This window comes from Motacilla alba, chromosome 20 (assembly GCF_015832195.1).
Source record: "Motacilla alba alba isolate MOTALB_02 chromosome 20, Motacilla_alba_V1.0_pri, whole genome shotgun sequence".
Taxonomy (NCBI): Eukaryota; Metazoa; Chordata; class Aves; order Passeriformes; family Motacillidae; genus Motacilla; species Motacilla alba.
In genome coordinates, this window is record NC_052035.1 from 9,444,331 (window position 1) to 9,466,992 (window position 22,662).

General features: G+C 46.5%; 1 protein-coding gene across 1 annotated transcript; it reads left to right on the top strand.

Moving 5' to 3' along the window:
• Positions 1–537: 537 nt before the first annotated feature.
• On the top strand, positions 538–21,886 carry CHRNA4 (cholinergic receptor nicotinic alpha 4 subunit). Its single transcript, XM_038159332.1, has 6 exons — positions 538–1,160; positions 2,334–2,485; positions 5,980–6,024; positions 6,115–6,224; positions 14,789–16,169; positions 21,294–21,886. Exons 1-6 carry the CDS (start codon positions 1,100–1,102, stop codon positions 21,417–21,419), a joined length of 1,875 nt encoding a protein of 624 aa, XP_038015260.1. The 5' UTR covers positions 538–1,099; the 3' UTR covers positions 21,420–21,886.
• The last annotated feature ends 776 nt before the right edge of the window (positions 21,887–22,662 follow it).

The following is a 22,662-nucleotide window of genomic DNA, read 5'->3' on the forward strand; positions in this document are numbered from 1 at the left end:
AACGGGGAGAGTTCCACTCCATGTCTCCCATGCAAGGAATCAGGGATGTGAGATGAAGGGCTGGAGTAATAATTCCTTGCTAACACAAGGAGCTATCCTTTCCTCCACCAAATTTGCAAGACTTCAATAGAGTTTTTTTGTGATGTATTTAAAGTACATTCAAGCATCTAGATAAATCCAAGTGACCTTGTCTCAGTCTCACCCCTGGTTTGCAATAATGCCTGTGGGCAGACACTAATATTTGTATTTGTACTCCATGTTTGTACAGCACCAAGCAGAGCCCTGTTCTCCTGGGCAGGTTCATCACCCCAGTAATTATTGACGGCAAAGATACGTGCCCAAGCCAGAAATATCTCAGTCTAATTACACTGGAGTGATTTTGAAAAGCAGTTGGACGAGATTAAAGAGACAGCTTTCGTTAATTAAGAACTGTTTGGGCTTCCGGTGCTGTAGAGATCCCAGCTGGCCCCATATGCACCTCTGGCTGCAGCTGGGCTCTGCATCTCCCCCTCTATTTCTCCTGCAAAAGTTTTCCTCCCCGCAGCCTGTTTGCTGGAGCGCAGGGATTCTCTCCTCCTCCTCCTCCTCCTCCTCCTAAGCAGGAGGTGGGCAGGTCTGACTACATTAAGTATACAAACACGCTGTGCTCACTCTCTGCTCCACAGGCATCATCGGTGGCCCGTCAGCAGCAAAACCCGAGCAAAGGCTGCCCCAAGGGCTGGGGGAAGGCTGAAAGCAGCAGCAGCAAATAAACCAGCAGCCAAGAGCCCCGAAGGGAAGGGGAGAGGAGCAGCAGGAGAGCCCAGCGAGGCCGGGCACCCCGGGCTCTCGCAGGAGCTCTCCGCAGCCCTGGCACATCGCTGTGAGTAAACGACAGCAGCATCCCAGCGAGGAGCATCCTGCGAGGAGGAAGAGCTGGAGATCACTCAGAAGAGAGAAGGAAAAAAGAGCACAACAAAAACAAAGCACCAGCTGCTGTCCCTTCCCAGAGGGAGAGAGAGCGACAGGAGTTTAGGGGAATGAACCTGGAGGATCCAGGGACTCAGAGCGCAGAAGTTGCCCTGACGGGAGACTCTGCACACTGAAGCTCTGCTCCACGATGGGATTTCTCGTGCCTAAGCGAAACCTCCTCCTGCTGCTGTGTGCCAGCATTTTCCCCGGTAAGTTTGAGACAGCTCTTCTCCCCTTGCTCTGCTCTTTAGCTCTTCCCTCCCTTATCCCTCTCAAAGGCACACGGCAGAGAGCAGCCCCTGTCCACAGGGAATCTCCCCGACTCCTCCACCTTTCTGCCCCACCATTTCTGGTCCCCTGAGCACCAGCCTGTGCCGGGCAGCGCTTTGCCTTTTTTTTCTGCTCCTTGTCTGATTTGATGGAGAAAGGGTTAAAGGCACGGTGGGAAGGGGGCAGGAGGGAGAATCCAGACGGGGGCTCAGCATCCTGCTTCTTGCTTGGGCTTTTCTTCCCTGGGTAAAGTGTGTTAATGTGTCTCGGGGCTACAGCTCCGGCTGGGGAGAGCACAGCCAGCGCTCAGCTAATGCTTCCCTTTGTATAATCCAGGGCAGATAAAGACTAAGTAGAAGCCATATTCCACGAGGGACGTGGGGACAGCCCCCGGCTCCCTCTCCCTCTGTCTGGTACAGCCGGCACAGGAGCGCAGCTCCTCCGGCAGCCCCCGGATGAAACGTGGCTTTAATTTTTAACAAACACCAGGCACTTCTGACAGCTCCTGGAGCCTACGTGCAGGGTCAGGGCTGCTCCTTGCAGCCTCCAACTTTAAAAGTTACGCCTGAGCAAAACTGGGATCTTGTTGTCCAACTTGTGCTCTCCACCATCCTCTTCCTTCTCCCATTGTTTTTGTGAAATATCCACTAAGTAGGTTAAAGAGCTGAATGTCAGTCTGCCTTTTTTTCTAATAGATGTAATGCCAGTTTTTTATGTGTAAATCTGATCCAAAATCCCTATTTCCCAGCAGGAGGCTGCTTTTTCCTTTTTGGCTTGCCTTTCTAGCATCCCTCTTCCCTGCTTGCAGACTCCAGTGCTAGAAACTTGCCACAAAGTGGCCATAAAAATTAGACCGGATTCAGGGAAGAATGGCTCATGAAGTGTATTCTATATGGTGTTACTGGTGCCCCCACTTTATTCAGACCAACCCTGCTCTGTAATAGTGGGTGAATAGAGGGAGGAATACGTGGCAATGTCAGGGGAGACAAATCACCTGAGCAGCATCACCCTCCCGTGTATCTCCAAGCTGTGGTTTGCTGGAGTTTCCCTCTGGAGAAGGCTCCAGCTATGCCAGCCCGTGGAGCTGCAGGTGTTCCATTCCTTCCCCACAGCCTTTGGCCACGTGGAGACCCGAGCCCACGCAGAGGAGAGGCTCCTGAAGAAGCTCTTCTCTGGCTATAACAAGTGGTCCCGTCCCGTGGCCAACATCTCGGACGTGGTGCTCGTCCGCTTCGGCCTGTCCATCGCCCAGCTCATCGATGTGGTAAGTGCAGCCTCTTTGTGCAACACACAACAAAACTAGCCAGGCTGGAGCCAGGGGGGGGCTCCTGGTCGTGTGGGCTTTACTGGCTGACCCAGGGTTGGGTTGGGAAGGCTTTGCCCTCAGCAGAGAACAGTGATCATGCAGACAGAGCTGGTGGAACACAGGGGGACTCATGTGAGTCGCTGGTCATCAAGGTGGATCCTTTGCTCTTCATTTACTACAGGCAAAATCCCAAATTCCCTATCAAAACCCATGGGACTGATCACAGCAGGGCAGTGGAGCTGCTGGCATAAATGCCAGAGAATTCTGGCAAAATAATAAATCAAATACTTAGTTGGGAATTTGAGCCATGATCATTAACACTAATTTACACAAGCTAATAGGGACAGTGCTTTGCACACCCTGGGAAAAGAGATTGCCTGAAGAGGTTTCTGAAAATGAAAGTTTTGAGGGTTTTTAGCTAATCTTGCAGATATTAAGAAGAGAATTCTGAGTGTTTGCTCAGATAGAAGTCACACGTGCAAACTGTATATGCCCGGTACAAAACAGAGTCTGCACGCAGACTGATGTGCACTGAAATAGTATTTATGGGATTATTCTGGCACAGTGTGTTGGGGTCAAGTGCTGGACAAGAGAGGTCCCTGCAGGGCTGCAGATGCCAGACGCACTCACAGGCTTTAGAGCTTGTGCAGATCTTGCTCCTGCATTTTTCTCCTTCCTGTCCTTGTTTGCATGTGGCACTTCCCAGGACGGTGTCTGTGCAGCTGCACACTCTTTGAGCAGGTGCTGGGCTGTCTTTCATAGAATGGTTGGGGTTGGAAGGGACCTTTAAAGGCCATCTTGTCCAAACCCCTAATTTTTCAGAAGAGGGGACTCCCTGTCATTTTTTACTGTAGTCATGTGGCAGAATGAAAGGACTGATAATGCCCCAGCCCTGGAAGTGTTCAAGGCCAGCCTGGATGAGGCTTTGATCAGCCTGGTCTAGCAGAAGGTGTTGGAGAGGGTTGGAACTGGATGAGCTTTGAAGCCTCTTCCAACACAAACCATTCTGTGATTCCTGTGACAATGGAGAGAATAATGCAACCTGAAGACATTACTGGTGTGGGACAGTCCTAACAGATGACTCTCCACACAGTTTTACATTTTGAAATCAGATTTTTGGGATGAAAAGGAAACAGCTGAGATGGTTCAGGGAGTGGAGAATCAAAGACACCAGTTGCTGGAGAGTCTCATCTCCTGGTGCAGGAGCCATCCACTTCCAGCTTTGCAGCACAGCCATGGTCTCCCATTCCCCTTCCTGCTCTTACATCAGCTGAGGGATCCAGGGCTGTTTGCAGTTGCTAATGTTGAAGTTGCATGGTTCTCATCTGAATAATTGATAAGACTAAAGATAAGACATTAGTGACTGTGGAGGCATGAGAGAGACTTTTCCATTATGCAGCTGCTGAACTGTGGGAGAGGGGGGATCGATACACCTGCTCCACAGAGCTTTAAGAAAAATTAATCTTCTTATAACCATGTCAGTGGTTAGAAGTGCAGCTCGCAGGCAGAGCTGTGCTGGGACCTGTGGGCATGGCTGGAGGAGAGCTCTCACCCCTGCTGCCCCAGTCTGTGGCTGGGGACACTCCTGCCACCGCTGTGGCTCTTCAGCTCCTCTCCCCCTTCCCAACAGTGACAGTTTTGGTGCAGACCCTGCTGCAATTGTTAGACACAACGCTCAGCTCCCAACGACAAAGAGTCTGAAAGAGAAATCAGAGCTGTATTCAAACCCCAGCTCCTGCTGACAAAAGCTGGGGGCAGGGGAACAGAAATCAATGGGGAACTCTACATTCCTGCATGTCCTTACCTCACCCTGGATTGCTGAGGGTTTTCTGAGACCAGAAATATGGGGGGAGAGGTCAAATACGTGTCCAGGAGCAGCCACCAAGAGACACACTTGGATTCCTGTGTCTGTGTATCTGCAGGAGCTCACGTGCTGTGCTCACCTGGAGAGAAGGGGCCAGGCAGGGCAACACCCCCATGGCTGTGGGGTCACTGCTGCCCTCTGGGCTGGCTCCCTGAGGAGCATCCAGCTGGGCAGGAACTTGGCCATCATGACATTGCAAACCCCTCTCAGATAATCCCCCTGTGGGACTGGAGCTGTGCTTCACTGGGTCACGAGGATGGTGTGGTGATGGGCAGGAAATTCCACCCAGGGTGGTTCCAGGGAGGAGAATTCCAGGAAAAGGCAGCAACTGCTGTACCAGGATGCTCCATGCTGGGGCTGTGGTGGAGATCCTCATGTGCTTGAATTGCAAAGTGGTAGGAGAAGCAGGTTCTCATGGATGGGTCCAGGTCATGGCATTCTTCATCTCCCATCAGCACCCAAAGAAGCAGATGGATATTTTCTCTCCCTGTGTTTCTCACAGGGGTGTTTTTGTATTCCTCCTCCCTCCATGTGCTTCTGGTCCCTAACCCCAGGGCAGAGAATCTCTGCTCAGGTGTCACATCTGGTGCCACAACAGCAATGAGAAGGCTCAGGGAGGAAAAGGCAGAGCTCCCCCGAAACTTCCTGGGGTTTAATGTTCACAATCAATCCTGAGCTGCCACAAGAGCAAGGTTAATGATGAGCAGTTTGCTGTCAGCTGAGCCCTGCCAACTCAGCTGGGTTTGATGCCAACCAAGGCAAGAGACAAAAAACCCCACACAAATAAACCCTGAGCTCTGAGGGACACTTCAGTCAGACCAGCACTAGGCTCTGCCCCACGTAATTCATCTGAGTTACTTACAGAGGGCACAGAAGGCAAGCAGCAAACAGTAATTAACTCCACTGCAGTGCTGCCAGCATTATAAATGCCTGACATTATTTAAATATGTATATACAGTCCTACTTTTCCATGCTATTTGTGCATAGAAAGTCTACCCATTGATGGAAATACACCAGGCTGCCCAAGAATTCCATGTCAGCAGAGCAGCTGGGGTTTGTTCAGAAAACCTAACCCACTGTGCTACAAGCTCATGTATTTGGTAGAAGAATTGCTGCTGAGCTTCTTGTTTCCAGAGCTGTGTCCATGGGTAATGTTTCACAGGAGAACACCCTTGCAGATGAAGCTGAGCACTGGAATCCACCACACGTGTGTGAGTCAGGGTTTATATATCCATCACTCCCCTCCTTCAGTGCTCAGGTCAAAGGCAGGCTGGGGAGCTGTTTCCTCTACCTGGTATCATCATCCCAGGCTGAATCCATCAGCACTGAGTAAAATCCCAATAAATTCCAGTCCATCTGCTCACAGGATTGCTTAGGTGCAGGCTCAGCTGTTCAGTGGTATCAGACAGCTGTGCCCTGTCCCATGTCAAATGACAGAAACATCTGCTTTTTATTTCCAAGACAGAACTTACATTTATTGCAGAGGTGATTTGTAATTACATAAATGAAACACAACTAAGGGAAATTAAGAGGGTTCTTTGGGCCTCTTAATCTGCTCCTGTAACCAATATCTGATCTTGCATTTCAGGATGAGAAAAATCAAATGATGACCACGAATGTGTGGGTGAAGCAGGTGGGTGCCCCCACATATATGTTTTTCCATGTTTCTTTTCAGTTTTTCTGCTGAACTCTCCCAGCTTTGTAACCACCTCATTTTTGGCAGGAGTGGCACGACTACAAGCTGCGCTGGGACCCCCAGGAGTATGAAAATGTCACCTCCATCCGCATCCCCTCGGAGCTCATCTGGAGGCCAGACATTGTCCTTTACAACAAGTGAGTGTGAGCACTGTGACCAGAGGGCAAACCCATCCTTGCAAATTTTCTCTGCTCATGAGGTTAAAATGTTTCCTGCAATAATTCCACTTTATTTTGTTCTCTGTGTCCGGAGTTCATGTAGAATCTAAAACATGCCTTAAATGACACGACTGACATTCATCACAGGGGCTTTGCTCTCCTGATGATCCTTCCTCTGGGCAGCCAGTTTAGTTGGGGGATGCCAGGTATTGTTTTCTCTTCTCATGTCAGAGGCACAATTAAGCTGGATTTGAGCTTTCAGTCCTCTTCAATTTCATTTCACCCAGGAGCTCTCCCCTAATTCATCACCATCAACTGGAAAAGCCAATTACTGATGATGGGCTTAAATAAGGAAAATATGCTGAAAGATGTCAGGCTTGTGCATCTACAAACAGGGGTTTCAGGTCAGCTAAATACCATTCTGGAATGATTTCTAAATAGGCATTTGTTCCTCATTGCAGATACTTGGAATCTGTTCTGTGTAAGAACACTTCCTAGGGAGCAGGTTGTGGTTTTCTTTCTTTCCTTTGGAGCCTGTTGATATTCTTAGAAATACTGCCCAAGTGCCAAGGCTGTTTTGTCCCTGGAGCCCCCACCACAGCTCTCCAGTCTCCCAGGATGTCAGATATCCCAGTCCCCCAGCCCAGCACAGGCCCCAGAGGAAACACTTGCTGCAGGCATCAAAGAAAAGCATCTTTGCATGAGGCTGACGCTCAGAGAAAACCCTCACAGCAGCAGCCAGGCTCGGCTTTAATAAACAGTTGCCTGGTTCTAGCTTGATATGATTTTGCTTCTGTTTAAAAACCAAAATAAATGGCTGAAGCTGGAATCTGCCCAGGGGACTGGGAGCTTTGGAGACTACAGGGGCTGTTATCTTTCCCATTAGCTCATTCTGGATCCTCAGTGGTGTGGAGTGATTGCAAACCTCTCGGAAATCACTGCATCCTCACTGAGCACCTTTCAGAGATTAGCCCAATGAAATGATTCATTCAGAGGCACTTGGACCTTCCTGCCCTCCAGGGACATACTCTGAACATGAATATTGCATCAAAAGTGCCTCACTTGGCAGCCAAGAAAGGTGTTCACAGCTTCCACTGGAAAGAAAAAATAATGTCCTTGTCTTTCTCGTTGTTTAATTAATGACAAAGGCACAGATTATTCTTTTTGGAGCTTCTGGTGGTTGTTGTGGTGGACCATGGTGCCAAAAGAAATGACGTGGCACAAATCCCCGTGCCACCTTTGTGTGTCAAACCTTCCTTTTGCTGGAGCTACTGGCACAGAAGAACCTGATATGTCACATCTGCTTCCTATCCCTTGGCACAACAGGGTTGATGAGGATGGTCCATGCAAGGAGGGGCCAGGAAATAAGGAACCACAGAATGACAGAACGGTTTGGAATGAAAAAGATCTTAAGCATTGTCTCATTCTAGTGGCAGGGACACTTTCCACTAGACCACGATGCTCAAAGCCCTGCTCAGCCTTGCCTTGAACACTTCCAGGGATGAGGAGCACTGCAGGAGACCTTGGTATCCTTTAGGTCTCTGGACATTTTGGGCTTTCAAGCTGAAGACACCCTCCAGATGTCCAGGACACCCAGACCTTGAGCTGGGCAGCCTTTGGCTCCTGCCCCTCACACGCTCTGCCCCTCTGCCCTGTTGTGTTCACTGCTGCTGTCACTTGAGTCTCTACAGGGACTCCAGGGGTGTGATCTCCTGGCCACAGCAGCTACTCCAGAATGTCCTTCTCTTCCTCTTCTGGGCAGGGAGAGTCTCTTAGTCCTGCCCACCTTACTGCTCTGACTTGCAGTAGCATATCTGGCTGTTCTGGGTCCTGCTGACACAGAGAGATCTCATGCCCCAGCTCCCCAAATCCAGGCTACTTCCCTCCCTTGATCCACACTTAGCATTAATAATCGTGCATTTGTCTGTTCGTTATCATGAGTCTATCATGCAATTTTAATTGGCTACTTTATCCATGAATTAAGCATGGATGTAGGTTAGGCACCAGACATTAGTGGGTTTCCGTGAATTCCACGTGTCTTCACTGCTGTATTTCCCTCTGTTCTTATGCAAAATGTTTTCTGCCCTGAGATGTACTTCTCTCTTCCACCTAACTTCCTGCCAAACACATCTGGAGCTGCAGTCAATATCTTCATCAGGTTTCACATATTTTAAGGATTGCAGGGCAAATGCAAGGCAAAGCCTCCAGAGTGAGGGACACCAAGGTGAGGCTCTTTTGCCCAGCATTTCACCAACTGCATTCCCAGCCAGGGCTTCTCCTGCTGGCCATCTCAGCTGGAAATGATAGTGGTTAGCCATGGTGACACTAACAAGGAGTCCATCTCACATTTGCACATATATATGTATAGTTTAGAGGGAGTTTAACATGGCTGCACATGATTCTTGGTCTCTGAGAGCAAGAGAATGTGGAAAGAAACCTTGGTGGAAGAGAGCGAGAGGCCACACTGACCTTTTGCTGTCTTCAGGCTGCTTAGTGTGAGCTGATTATTGCTTATAATATTATTGAAATATGGCATTTCTGTTTGGGATGGACTCCTTTAGGAAAGATTATACAAACACCCCTTCTGTTTTCATCTTGGGCTATATATTACAGAAATGGTAAAATTTCAACTGATTTCAGATTTACATCTTTAAGGAAACCTAACCCTCAGTTGTGAGGTTACTCTCATATCTTGGCTCATTATTGTAAAAAACATTCCATTTACCCACTCTAGAGGCCCAAATTAAATCAGTAAATTCAGCTGGTTTGGCCTAGAGACTAAATGTAGTTGTCAACATTCATAAGGAATCTGAAAAGAAATTAATATCCTACAGGGAAATTAATATGCTGTTGAATTTTCAGGCATGATGAGATAAGTTCCAAGACTCTGCAAATAGTTTCTGCTGGATGTGACATAACATATGTACAACAGAGGAATATGAGTTCCTCATAGTGAAGTGACAAAGCCTCCTCTTTGCCAAGAAACCAGGTTGTTCCTTATCTGAGGTTGTAAAGGCTCTTCAGGCACCACCAAATCATTTCTAAATGAATTATCTAATCCTCTGCATTGATTTGTTTTTCCATTCATGAATGGCTTTGAAGCACATTTTAGTTTTTCTTTGTCTATTTGAAGTACAAAACATGAATTGTACTTTTTTCTCTAATGAAGGAATAAGCTCTTGGGGGTTGCAGTTTTTGTTTGTGGGGGGATTTTTTGGTTTTGGTTTGTTTTTTTTTTTTTTTTTGCTTTTCCATCTCTGTGTTGAGTCCCTTGTTCAACATAGGAGCTCCAGAGGATAAACCCCTGGAAGCACAGGTTTGCATCCAGGTGCTCCAGCTGCTAAAGGCTGCCCAGGGCAATCCAAGCCCATGTCCTTGAGCCTAATGCTGGTTTTCAGCTGGATAGTCGTGGTATTATCACAGCATTCGTCTTCTCCAGCCTGGTGGTTGTAAAACCTGGGAAGGAGCTACTGGGAATATTGAGAATTCAGAAGTTTCTCTTTTCTTGGTATTTTCTGGGATTAACTGTTCCAGAAAGTAACCCCTGCTTTAGACTCCACAGTTACCAAAAAAAAAAAAAAAAAAAAAAAAAAAAAAAGACAAGATCAGATGTGAAGGAAAATCAAATACAAATTTCTGTAATTAGGGGTAGGAAATATCTTGAGGAATTCATCCAGTGATAAAGTGGACACAAAGGGATTACTGGACTGGGTAAGAAGATCATCTGTCAGGCAGCTTTTGAATCATGGAAAAGCAAAGAGTTTTTTTGAAAAGTACTGTGGCAGCTTGTTCTCGTGAGCTATACTGTGATGTTTGCAACCAGTTAGATTTATGGAGTAACACTGGTTTCATGACTCATCCCAAAGCTCTTTGGAGGAGAAATACCAAAAGATGCCCCAGTGTAACCTTTAAAATTGGAAACATACTTGACATTTTTCTTTATGTGCATTGGCACAGATCTCATCATTCTGCACCAGCTATATTTATAATAGGCCAAAAAAATCACTAATTCACCCTTCAGTTCTCCTGATTCTTCTGGCTGGTTCCGTGGTTGTATTTCTGGAGAGGGACATCTTTCTTCAGATGCTTTGAGGTTTGCTGCCAAGCTCTACCCAGCAATGCAGGAGCTGATAGAAGGAAATATTCAGGAGGGATCCCTCTCCTGGGCTGCTGCTCTGTTCACACCCAAGGGCTGCTCCTGCCGTTCTAAGGACAGAGCAGGAGCTCTGCCTTCAAAGTGCTGGCAAGGATCCTTGGCAAAGGGGAGAGTTGGAGCAAAATACCCCAATCCAGCAGAGTCAGAGCCTCCTGAGCCCCCTGTGCTCATCCCATTGGTATGGCACAGCCTTTGCTGAGAATGGTGCTTTCCTGGTTTGCTGAGCAGCAATCAAAACACCATTAGTTACTGCTGGTTCCTGAACACTAAACCAAGCAAAAGGTGGGATGTGACTGAAGGAAATCCCATCAGTGCACACACACCTCCCCTGGGCACCCAGGAGGTTTTGTATCCAATTTGCCAAGATGCTGGAGCTATTTAAAACCCAACTAGGTAAGGTCCTGATCCTCTTGTAGCTGACCTGCTTTGAGCAGGGAGTTCTGGGCAGGAGACAGTTCCAGAGGTGCCTCCCAAGCAGTGCATTTGAGTTTTTTGGTAGCACAAAGCAGTATGTATTTTCCAGTAAATATTTTCTGGTTTCCCTTGAAGAGAATTTTAATCTGAACATTCCAGAAGCATCTCTGTAATGTGTACCAAAAGGGTGTAGGCTCCTAATACCCCAATTTTTCTTTATTACTGCTCTTTGATGAAAAATGCTTTAAGTGAGGACATTCTACTATATCCATATGTGTATATAGATAATTTTCAGGCTTTTAAAGGTCTGTTTGGATTTAAATTGCATCATCATAAATTAAAATAAATGTGTGCCTCATTTACATGCGCTCTGAAAACACTTAATTTTGTGAGATGGTGTATCTCTCAACTGCAGGAAAATAGAAAGTGGCAAAAGAAAATAGAAATTCTCCGTCAGCAGAACTTTTAAGTAGAACATGGCTGGTAGATGTCAGTAAAGCAATGCCATCCTTAAACCCTTATAAACTTAGGAGATTTAGTAGAGCAGCCTTTCTTCTCAAAATGAGAAATCAAAGGCTGCAGCACACAGCGGGTTTGTTTGGGGTTTTTTTTGGAAAAAAATAAGTAATTCTCTTCTCTCTTTCTTGGTGTGCACTGCTGTGTTTGACACAAAAATATAAGAGCTCCAGTTCTTTATTACTGATGTATTTCTAAAGCTGTCAGGTTAGAGTAACCAGGAGAGCCTGACTGCCTGAAGTCTGCAGTTCTTGTGATGTTTACCTCGCACTCACGCCTTCTTCCAAATGGATTTTCATGACAACTGTCACAACAGAGTGATCTCCACTGAGAGTGCTACTGCTCCAAAGGAATGTCTGCACATTTTCTCTGTCCCACTTCATCGGGTCTCCCACCTTCCTGTCTAAGGCAATATTCACGTGGTGCAGTCAGGGCTGTAGGAACAGGAATGGGTTTTCCCACAGCAAAGCTGTCCAAAAGAACACAGGGTTTCCCCAGTCTCCCAACTGCAGGCTGTATTTGCAATTGGTTATCTCACCTTCATCCCTTGGAGATTGGGGAAAGGCTTTGGAAAGCACTCAACAGCCAGGTGACCTTGTTTGCTCCCTCTCTCATGTGGAGAGGAGCAGAATCAGTCTCACACAGGAGGGGAGAGAGGATCTCCCCAGGCTCCCCTGCAGGGGCAGGGTGCCAGCAGGCACAGCTTCCAATCCACTAAACACATGCTTGAAGGTCCAGTGTGGGTGGAAATCTTGGGGAAGGAGGCAAAAATACATGGATGCATGAAGGGTGAGATAAGTGGGAATACTGCCTTAGCATGATGGGGCTGGCTGGGATATATTCTATGTACACAGCATGGCTGATTTGCCCTGCTTACAAATTCCTCTGCATTGAAATGCAGTGAGAAATCCAAACACACTCAGTAAAGTCAGGAATTCCTTCTTAGTCCTGGTAGGCTGGTGAGGCAGGAGCATCCCAGGGTGTTTTGTGGCTCCTCAGAGTCAATAACTGTCTAAATCCAAGGAGATGTTCTGCAGCTGGTTTCACTCCTGCCATGGCATTGCAGGCAAAATCCAGCCTGGAAGGCAGTGCCAGTGTTACTTGTAAAAATGTGAGCCAGAGAGGACCCAGGATGAAGCTGGGTTTGTTAGGTGAGCAATTAAAAAACAAAAAATATTTTCCTCATTAAAAAGCTGATAATTTTCAGAAACAAGTTACACAAAGATCTGCAGCAGCGCAATGGTTCCATCTACGCTTGCAGAAGAGGAGTGTGGTCATCACACAGAAACTGCAAAACTGCCTGGGAAGGCATTTCTGGGAATGAAAGACAGTTACATGAATTACTATCATTCCTGGATGCCATTTTAGCAAGAGTTTAGTGTGTTTTTTTTCCAAGAGATGTCAAAAGAAAGATGCACACCACTTACACACTGCTCTGCCTAAGAAGGGAAAGACTCATAGTGGATGCTCATAATCTCTTTTCTTTAATAAGATCCAATTAAAAATATTGCTCCATTAATGAGCTATTTAATCATGCCTCAGAGATATCATTAAATGCAGAATTGGATTCCGTATTCCTATTGAGATTTAAAAAGAAAACCACCAAGAACAGAAAGCACTGGACTGTCACTTGCTGTGCATGTTTCATGTCTCAATCTGGCTTTACTGTGCTCCTGGCAAAACCCAGAGGGAAAAAAGGTGGTTTTCATCCAAATCACATGTTCTGGAGTGTAAATTAAATTTAAGAAAGAAGATGTAAGACAGGAGCTGGATGGATTATACAATGGCCCAGGTTTAATTGCTTCAGAGTAGATCACCGTGCTGATTTTGTCTTTATCCCTTTGTGGGAGTTTTGTATGTAGTTTCCCCTTTTTTCTTTTTTAAAGTGTTTTAAATCTTAAGAAAGAAATACAGTTTAGAGGTCAGAAGACACTATGTCCTTTTGTGTTCTTTTGGTTTTCCCAAAATCTGCCCCAAAGAAAAAAGAAGAGTTCAGTAAAACCTGGTTCTCTACCACACAAGAATTCTGAGTTTATTTTTCCATTAATTCAAGCAATCTAGAAAATTGTCTCAAGGACATCTGGGCTGTGATCCTGAGCCCTGGAGATGTTTCCATCTCTGCCCAGAAACTCTTTTAGCCAAGACAGCTCAGCAAGTGCCAGATCCTGCACTATTTCCCCATACTACACCAGTCTCATTTTTAGGATGTTTCACAGGGCAAGTGGAAATAGGTGATGCGAGTTGTGAGGCTCTGGCACAGGCTGCCCAGAGAAGCTGTGGCTGCCTCATCCCTGCAATTGTTCCTGGCCAGATTGGGTGGGGATTGGTGCAACCTGGTCTAATGGAAGGAGAAAAAAAAGAAATTTCCATAGCAGGGAGTTGAAATCAGATTGGATTGTCTTTAAGGTCCTTTCCAACCCAAACCATTCCATGATTCTATGAAACTATCAAAAAGTCTTTTTTTTTTTTTTTCAGTTTTGCTTATAAATGGTCTCCTAAAGAAATTAATTCAGAAAGTTCCTGTGCCTTCTGCAGCTTGTGGAGCCCTGCTGGATCACCCATGTGTTGATGATCTTGCTGCTGGTAGGGAGGAGGAGAGGTGTGCCCCCTGTCACTGTGGCTGCTGTCAGGGCACATCTGGGCACTGAAGCAGCAGAGCAGGGCCCTGGGATTTTGGGGATTTTGGCAACTGCAGGCTGGGCTAGCTCCAGCCAGAAGCACTGGGCAGGAGCAGAGAGCTTTCTATCTGTATCAGCCTGAATAATTCATCTCAAGTTTTTAGCAGAAGCTCTCTTCCCCTGCACAGCCTGTCCTTTGTCTGGCAGCACTGCTGTTTTAACTCGAGTTCTGCCTCCAAAAGTCTGGAAAATACAATTTATTCATACAATTCCAATACAAACTCCTGAGCTGTTAATCTATTTATCTGATAACCCCCAGTTGAGGGTTCCTGTGAGAAGACACCACAAAAGCCAATTCTCTTCCTAACTGGGAAATCAAAAGATTAATGTTCATTATTACTGCTAATAAGATGTTCTTGCTGTTTTTCACATAAAAGACTGGGTGATTACTCAACACTCTTTCATTTTTAGCAGCTGTCACAAATAATTCTGCCCAGCCCACAGCTGTACTATCTGATAGTACTTCCTCCCACCTCTAAAACAAACTCAACCCATTCCAGAGCACATCTGGGACACCTTTGGGGAAAAACTGTGTACAGTCACATCAAGGAAGTGACTTATGCCAGGGGAAGGCTGACACGTGCATGATTTCCAGGGCTTGTGTGAGCCAAGAGCTCAAAATCCCTGGACAGAGTAGATGGAGACAATGTTTGGACATGATGTGCCTCTTGCATCTCTCAGGTCATTTGGAAGCCAGGCACTAAATATCCTATTTCCTTAAGAGAGTTGGCATGTCCTAGAGAAGTCTGAGTCTTTTTTTGTCTTTCATCTGTCCCCAGTGCTGATGGTGACTTTGCAGTCACCCACCTGACCAAGGCTCACCTCTTCTACGACGGCAGAATTAAATGGATGCCCCCTGCTATCTATAAAAGCTCCTGCAGCATCGATGTCACCTTCTTCCCCTTTGACCAGCAAAACTGCACGATGAAGTTTGGCTCCTGGACCTACGACAAAGCCAAGATAGACTTGGTGAGCATGCACAGCCATGTGGACCAGCTGGACTACTGGGAGAGTGGGGAGTGGGTCATCATCAACGCTGTGGGCAATTACAACAGCAAGAAATACGAGTGCTGCACCGAGATCTACCCTGATATAACTTATTCCTTCATTATCCGGAGGCTGCCGCTGTTCTACACCATCAACCTGATCATCCCCTGCCTGCTGATCTCCTGCCTGACCGTCCTGGTCTTCTACCTGCCCTCTGAGTGTGGAGAGAAGATAACCCTGTGCATCTCCGTGCTGCTGTCCCTCACTGTGTTCCTGCTGCTCATCACGGAGATCATCCCCTCCACCTCCCTGGTCATCCCTCTGATTGGGGAGTACCTCCTCTTCACCATGATATTCGTTACCTTGTCTATCATCATCACTGTCTTCGTGCTCAACGTGCACCACCGCTCCCCCCGCACCCACACCATGCCAGACTGGGTGAGGAGGGTCTTCCTTGACGTAGTGCCACGGATCCTTTTCATGAAACGTCCCTCCACAGTGAAGGACAATTGCAAAAAGCTCATTGAGTCCATGCACAAAATAACCAACGCACCGAGGCTTTGGTCCGAGATGGACGTGGAACCCAACTTCACTACCTCATCCTCCCCCAGCCCCCAGAGCAATGAGCCATCGCCCACCTCCTCCTTCTGTGCCCACCTCGAGGAGCCAGCCAAGCCTCAGCCCATCTGCAAGTCCCCCTCTGGGCAGTACTCTGTGCTGTACCCAGAGCCCGTACAGGTGACCTGCTCGTCTCCACAGCCCTCCTGCCACCCCCTGAGCGACACCCAGGCCACCTCCGTCTTGAAAGGCAGGTCACTGAGTGTCCAGCAGATGTACAGCCCCAGCAAGGCAGAGGAGGGGACAATCCGCTGCAGGTCCCGGAGCATCCAGTACTGCTACCTGCAAGAGGACTCTTCCCAGACCAACGGCCACTCCAGTGGCTCTCCAGCATCCCAGCGGTGCCACCTCAACGGGGAGCAGCCCCAGCACAAGCCCCGTCAGTGCAAGTGTAAGTGCAAAAAGGGCGAGGTGGCCGGCACGGCAGCCCAGGGGAGCAAGAGCCACGGTGCCAAAGAGCAGCACCTGGTGCTGATGTCCCCAGCCCTGAAGCTGGCAGTGGAAGGGGTTCACTACATCGCAGACCACCTGCGGGCGGAGGACGCGGATTTCTCGGTGAGTATTCCAACAGAGCCTGCTCTCCTTCAGAGAGTCAGAAATGAGCTGCTAAGGGAGCTGCAGCAAGCCTTGAGCTGTGCTGCGTGTGCACGTGTTGAGGCAACCATACCTCTAGTGTGGGTTTTGGCCACTGGAGGCACAGCTGGAGGTGTCCTTGGGGTCTTGGAATGAGGGCCAAGGGAGCAGCACAGCCAGGTCATGGTCAGGGCTGCTCTAGAACAATGGATTCTCCAACAGAAAATAGGAATAAAGTTGTTGTTAAGCAGCAAAGAAGCAGTTGGGTTTGTGAGAGACCCAAAGTGCATCCATCTCACAGGAACAGAGACTTATTCCTTATTTAAGCCTCTGACAAATGTGGAATTCTCACTCTCTGCTTTTTATTAATCACTGACTGTGACTGTGGAGCCCAGGAAAGCAAATTGCCCGAGCAGGCTGTGGGAAGCTGTAGTAGTGTGGGGATACTGCAGGGTCTGTTCAGCTCTGCTCACGTATCATGATGTGATGCTTTATTCGTGGACTTCCACTGGAGCACTTGGCTCTGTGCAGGGATGTGGGGGAACAAATTTCCTGTTTATTCTAAGGGGGTAAATATGGCTACAAATAAAGGGAGTAGAGGCTGAAAGGATTTATTTTCATGCAGACAATGATTCATGTAACATATGCCACATGCTTTCACAGCTCTTGTAGCTCTTTCCTGCAGGACAATGGATATTGTATACTAGTAATTACGGCCATTATGAAAGGAGGCACAAGATAACCTGAAGTTAGTCATCTTATTAAAGAAAAGTCTTATCTATCTTTTCCTAGGCAGATCCATATGCAAAAGGTGCTTTTTAGCTTTGTCTACAGTTTAAATTTCTTAAAATTTAGCATCAGTGCAAGTCATAGTGTGTTTATACAAGACATCCTCAGCATGGAGAGTGTCTTTAATTCGCATTTTTCACAGCAGTGAGCAGCAGCAAGAAAAGCTTAAATACTTCTGTCCATTTCTATACTCTTTGGTATCATAGTTAAGGGCCTCTGTTCTTCACAGCATTCCTTTGAGGAAGGGACTGTTAATTCCTTATGTTGAGGAGTTACAGCCAAGACACAAACTTACTACTCAAGGTCACAGAACAAATCTGTGGCAGAGATGGGCTGTGAATCCCCATCTTCATTAGTTGCCAGTCCAAAACTCCTTGCCAGGGTAAAGCACTTCAGAAGCACATTAGGAGTGCAGGAATTAAAGTCTGCTCTCTCCCTCTGGCAATAATCACAAGTAAACCCTTGGATGTCAGTTGAGTTTAGCTCAATTTTTTCCCCATGGTGCAAATGAAAAAATATTACACCAATAATACTTCCCATTTCAAATTATTCTCCCTGCTGAGCTGGTTGGTGTTAACAAGAATGGACTCAATTAATATTTTGGGTTCCTTCCTCTTAATTTTTTTTTTTAATGAAACAGTCCTCAAAAGCCACAGATTGTCTTCTGATATCTTCTGCTGCTCTTCCCTCTTGAAATTAAGTGATCATCCTGAGGAGAAAGCTATTTACAGTGCTAAACATCAAAAGCAGAAGAAAAGGAGCAGCTTTGAGCCTTTGGTCACTGACCCAAGCTCCTGCCAGCCCAGGCTGTGAGGAAAGGCACCAGGAAAATATCCAGCAGTGAGCTGTGGCAGCTTTGTGGGCTCCCCTGGGGACTGGGGGTGACCTTTCTCCACTGATCCACACCAGCTATGCTTGGCACAGAAGGCAGAAGTTGAGTTTTCAGATAGAGGGGATAATGCTGACTCCATTGTGGGGCTGCACTATTTTCTCTCTCTGGACCAAAGTAACATAAAGTAGGAAAGCACAATTTTTTCTCCCAGTGGAAATAAAAAAGAAGAAGGAAAACGATCTTCTGGAACTGAAATATACTGCGAGGAGCAGAACTGATCTAATAAAATGAGAATTTATTGGGGGGAAAAATCAGTACTCAGAAATTTGCTTTCATCTTAAAATCAAATTGTGGCATTTCTTCATGGAAGTCTTCAATAAATCTATCAGCAGGCACCTCTGATGCAGCTGCTGAGACACATCTCGCTGTCTTGTGGGCAGTATTTCCACAGACATTCACCTTCCCAGAAGGAGAACAGAGCTTCTTTTAAGTTCCTGTCTTTTTTTCTTTTTTTTTTCTCTAAAGCTCCACTGCCACAGGGGCAGTGCTTCTAAATTAAAAGTAAATAGCTCATTTAATTAAGTGCTCCAGCGAAGAGAAAATGGGAAATGCAAGAGGCAGTTGTTTGTTACAGAAAGATATCTGCAAACAATACAGGCACAATGGGGCACTGGGGAAAACACACGGCACAATTGTCCCAGCAGAAGATGGAAATGCCATTAGAAATTAATTACAGACTGAAAGGCAAAACAAGTTCCATGTCACACATCAGCCAAAATAACCAGACAGCACCAGCACCATCTGGGAAGTCGTTCTGTCCATGGCTGTGTGCATCTCCAGAATGCTCTGATATGAAGATATTTAAAAATAAAATGGGAAGGAATAAAGCTGAGGGGGGGGAAACAGGATAATCTCACTGGGTTATTTTTAACAAAGTACAATAAAACTGCCTGGGACTGCTCTAATCTGTGTTGCAGACTCTGGCTCCTGGGGATCAGATGTCACCAAGGCCCCTCAATCCTCCACTCAGTCCTTGGCTCAGACCCACATGGAGCTGGACCAGGGCAGAGCTGCAGATTCCCACTTTTTGGGAGTTTGAGAGTGGGGGAGTCACCTGGTTCTTCCCCTGATCGTTTCCCAAAAATGATTTTGAGTGAGCTTCTTAAAAACTAATCGGAATAGAGGTCAGGAGTTGTGGTGGCAGATGTTGGCAGCTGCATGGATGTCAGAGGGATGTCTGTGGATCAGACTCCACGTGTGCTGCTGGACCATGAGGAAATGCTACAATGGTGGCAGAATACAAAATAAAAAATCCAATATTTTTCTCTCCCTCAACCTCTTTTTTTTTTTATTATTATCTCCCCATAATTTCCAATTTCACCCTCTGTGCTCTCAGTCTGAGGCTGGATATTGATTTTACAAACATCTGATGCAGTCGCAGACATCATTTTCAAAATGGGCTCAGTATTTCTGGATACACCATTACATTAGAAAGCAAATTGCTGTCCAAGTTGTTCTTCCCCCACTTTCCTCTTCTTTGCTCAGAGAGAAGCTCATCAAGTTTCTTTTCTTTATGTGATCTAGCACTTACTTTTACTAGCATAAATATTCAAAGAAACTTATTACACCAGAATGAGACATTATTTACTCAATCCAGCTTTCCAGCTGAACATCAGATGGGAAATTTCAGATTTGCTTTACACATTGGTTACATCATAAGACATTAATCCCATAAAAACAATCATCCAGGGCTTAGATGCCTTTCTCATGGGGAATTTTAAGCATCAGAGGCTCCAACTCTCAGCAAGTGATGAATAGGTCAGAAAATAAGTGCAGCAAAAGGGAGTTATCCACTGAGCTGTTATCACAGAACTGAAAAATCTCAGAATGGTTTGGGTTGGAAGGGATCTTAAAGCTCATCTCATTCTACCGGCCATGAACAGAGACCCATCCAACCTGCCCTTGAACTTTGCAGGGATGGGGCAGCCACAGCTTCTCTGAGCAGCTGTGCCAGGGCCTCAGCACCCCCACAGTAAAGGATTTCTTCCTAATTTACAATCCACAATACTACATTTCAGTTTAAAGTCATTCCCCTTGTCCTGTCACTACATGATCTTATAAATTTGAATAAATTATAGTTCACAACCCAAGGAAATTATAGAATCTTGAGATGAGAGAATTCCTTTTGGTTTCAAGGGTCAATATTTGTTTTACTTGCCCTAATTACAGATGGTTATGCAGAAGGCTGCACAACCATAAGATACCATGATTTTTCCCAAGGTGACAAGATGCAGGATGAACCTGGTTGTTTTCTCTGCCTATTCAGTAGTAAAGGCTGCCTTAACTCAATGCTGCTTTTAAAAGGGATAAATCTATCCATTGAATGAAAACATTGAACCCATTCTCATGCTTTTGACAACATTCAGCTATTCCTGAAATTGAAAATGCTATGTTCAGAGAAAATATAATATGGTCTCCAGTGCATGCCTCATTTCCCAGCTCACAAAGCTGCTCACTGAGCCAAGGAGCTCAGCAGCACCACTGTACCTGTGGAAACATCCTCTGCTGCAAATGGCATTGCACTGAGAGCTGGATTGCTTCCTTTACCAAAATGCATTTTTGGCAGCTTTGCTGTCCCCTTCTCCTTTCACCACTCACAGCCACTGGGCAGGTTTTAGTAGGCTCCTGCTGAGATGTTTTCTCCAAAGAACAATGCAGCGTGCCAAATTTCTGCCCTGGGGTCTGTGATTCACCAAGTGGGAAATTGTAGGAAATCATAATGGGTACAGTCATATCAAACAGAGCTTTACCACCTGATCAGGCCTCTTCCTGGGAAAGAAATTACTAACAGCAATGTAATAAAAGAGGTTTTCATATAAATATGGTTTCTTTATGAAGCAGTCATTTACCATTTCTGCCTCATGGTACTAGAACTCCCCAGAGAGGAATTGCTGGGAAATCCTCCCACAGCAAGGCAGAAATGGGGAAAAAGGAGGGTGAGGTTACTTTTATTTGCTGGTTCATTTTCACTGCTTATTCACCCGAAACTGTAAATCCCTTCACAGGAAGAGTTTGGCTTTGTTAATCTGTAAGCAAATCTTTTTATGAGTACAGGGAAACGAGTCATTTCTTACCCCCCACTGCCCCAGCCTGAATCACAGCCTCATTTACACACCCAGTTACAGCTGTTGCTGATGGAAACTGGGACAGTGAGTGTTCAGATGGCCTTAATTATCCACAGGGGTGTGTTATCCACAGGGATTTGTGACATGCACACCCCTGCAGCCTGGGGATGCCTCAGGTGACTGATGAATAAACCTTTGCCATTTTATAGTTCCACTAAGTGAGAGCAAGACCCCCCACCCGCCCCTCCTATCTCTGGAATGATATGAAAATATCCCAGTTTGGAGTAAAGCTCTAAGAGTTTTCATAAATTTTAATCTCCAGTAAATGTTAATAATTGGCCTCTCTCCTCCGTGTTGCAGGTGAAGGAAGACTGGAAGTACGTTGCAATGGTCATCGACAGGATCTTCCTCTGGATGTTCATCATTGTGTGTTTGCTGGGAACTGTTGGGCTCTTTCTCCCACCCTGGCTGGCAGGAATGATCTAAATATAGCACCAAAGGGAAGAAATTATTGTCCCACTGTTCCACTCTATGGATTTTAGTTCACCTGGAAGGAGAGAACAGAGAAACGGAGGCAGCCCTTTGAATAATTCACTGCGTGTCCACACTTGAGCTGCTCCCGAGCTCTTGGGGAATCCTTCCCGAGGTCACATTGTTTTGCCAAGCCATTTTCATCTCCTCCATCTAATTTAGGGGAAAAGTTCTTATCAAAGTCTATACATAGCATGGTGGCATTCATTGGCATATACTCAGCAGTGTAAGAACATGAGCTTGTCCCTAAAGCAGCACAGAAAGGGGCTCTGCATCCACAAACCAGCCCCTGGCAATAGCTCCAGTCACCCTCAGCAGTCTCACTGTGCCCTGCCCAGTGATTTTGCCCTGTCAGGCTGAAGTCTTTCAGGACTGTGTCCCTGTATGAGTCATTTTATAAATAAAGTTCCAAATTTGGGATACCTGTGCAGGATGTGATGTGTGTTCAGCTGGTAAAGGCAGAGAGTCTGGAAAGGTTGAAATGGCTGCTTGGGACCAACAGTGATCATTAGCACAGCAGATGAAGATTTTATACAGATTTTACTTTGGCCAGTGCCCTCCAGGAGCTGTGGAGTCTGGGGCTGAATGAGGATCAGGCAAATGGAGGGAGGATTTGAGGTTAAGATTGGGGCCACACTGGTAACACTTTAGGGTACTTTCAGAGGAAATCTCCTGGATCCAGGCTGTGGCTTCTGCAAAACAGCAGAGGGTCACCCTGAGCTGTAAAACCCTTGGTGTAGGTGGGGAAGGTACCTAAGACATGGGGAAGCCAGAACAGAAATCCAGGATGATGTCAGGATAATAAAGAGATGTGCCAGGGTCACCTAGAGCAGGTTATTTAGGTCCCAGAGAGAGAGAGAGAGACTCCATGACCTCCCAGGGCAGCCTCAGTGCTCTGCCACCCTCAATGTAAAGCAGTTTTTCCTCATGTTGAGGTGAAACTTCTTGTGTTTCAGTCTGTCCAGCTCAGTTTGGCCTGGCTCACCGTTCCCACCCTCAGTGCTGGCTGCCAGCTGGGAGCAGCCCACAGCCCAGTGTCTCCCTGCTTCCTTCAGAGCTCTCAGAGGCAGAAGGGCTCATAAACATTTTACCAGTGTGTGCAGGCAGAGGCAGACGTGGTCCAAAAACCCTCTAAAAGCTGCCTCAGGACCTGCTGTGAGAGCGCAACTCAAAGACCAGGCTGCAGCTCTGGGGCCTG

Bases quoted from the DNA above. Each gene is read 5' to 3' on its own strand.
- CHRNA4 (XM_038159332.1), top strand. From the start codon at position 1,100: ATGGGATTTCTCGTGCCTAAGCGAAACCTCCTCCTGCTGCTGTGTGCC. The intron at 2,486-5,979 runs GTAAGTGCAGCC...CTTGCATTTCAG, and splicing joins TCGCCCAGCTCATCGATGTG to GATGAGAAAAATCAAATGAT. The intron at 16,170-21,293 runs GTGAGTATTCCA...TCCGTGTTGCAG, and splicing joins CGGAGGACGCGGATTTCTCG to GTGAAGGAAGACTGGAAGTA.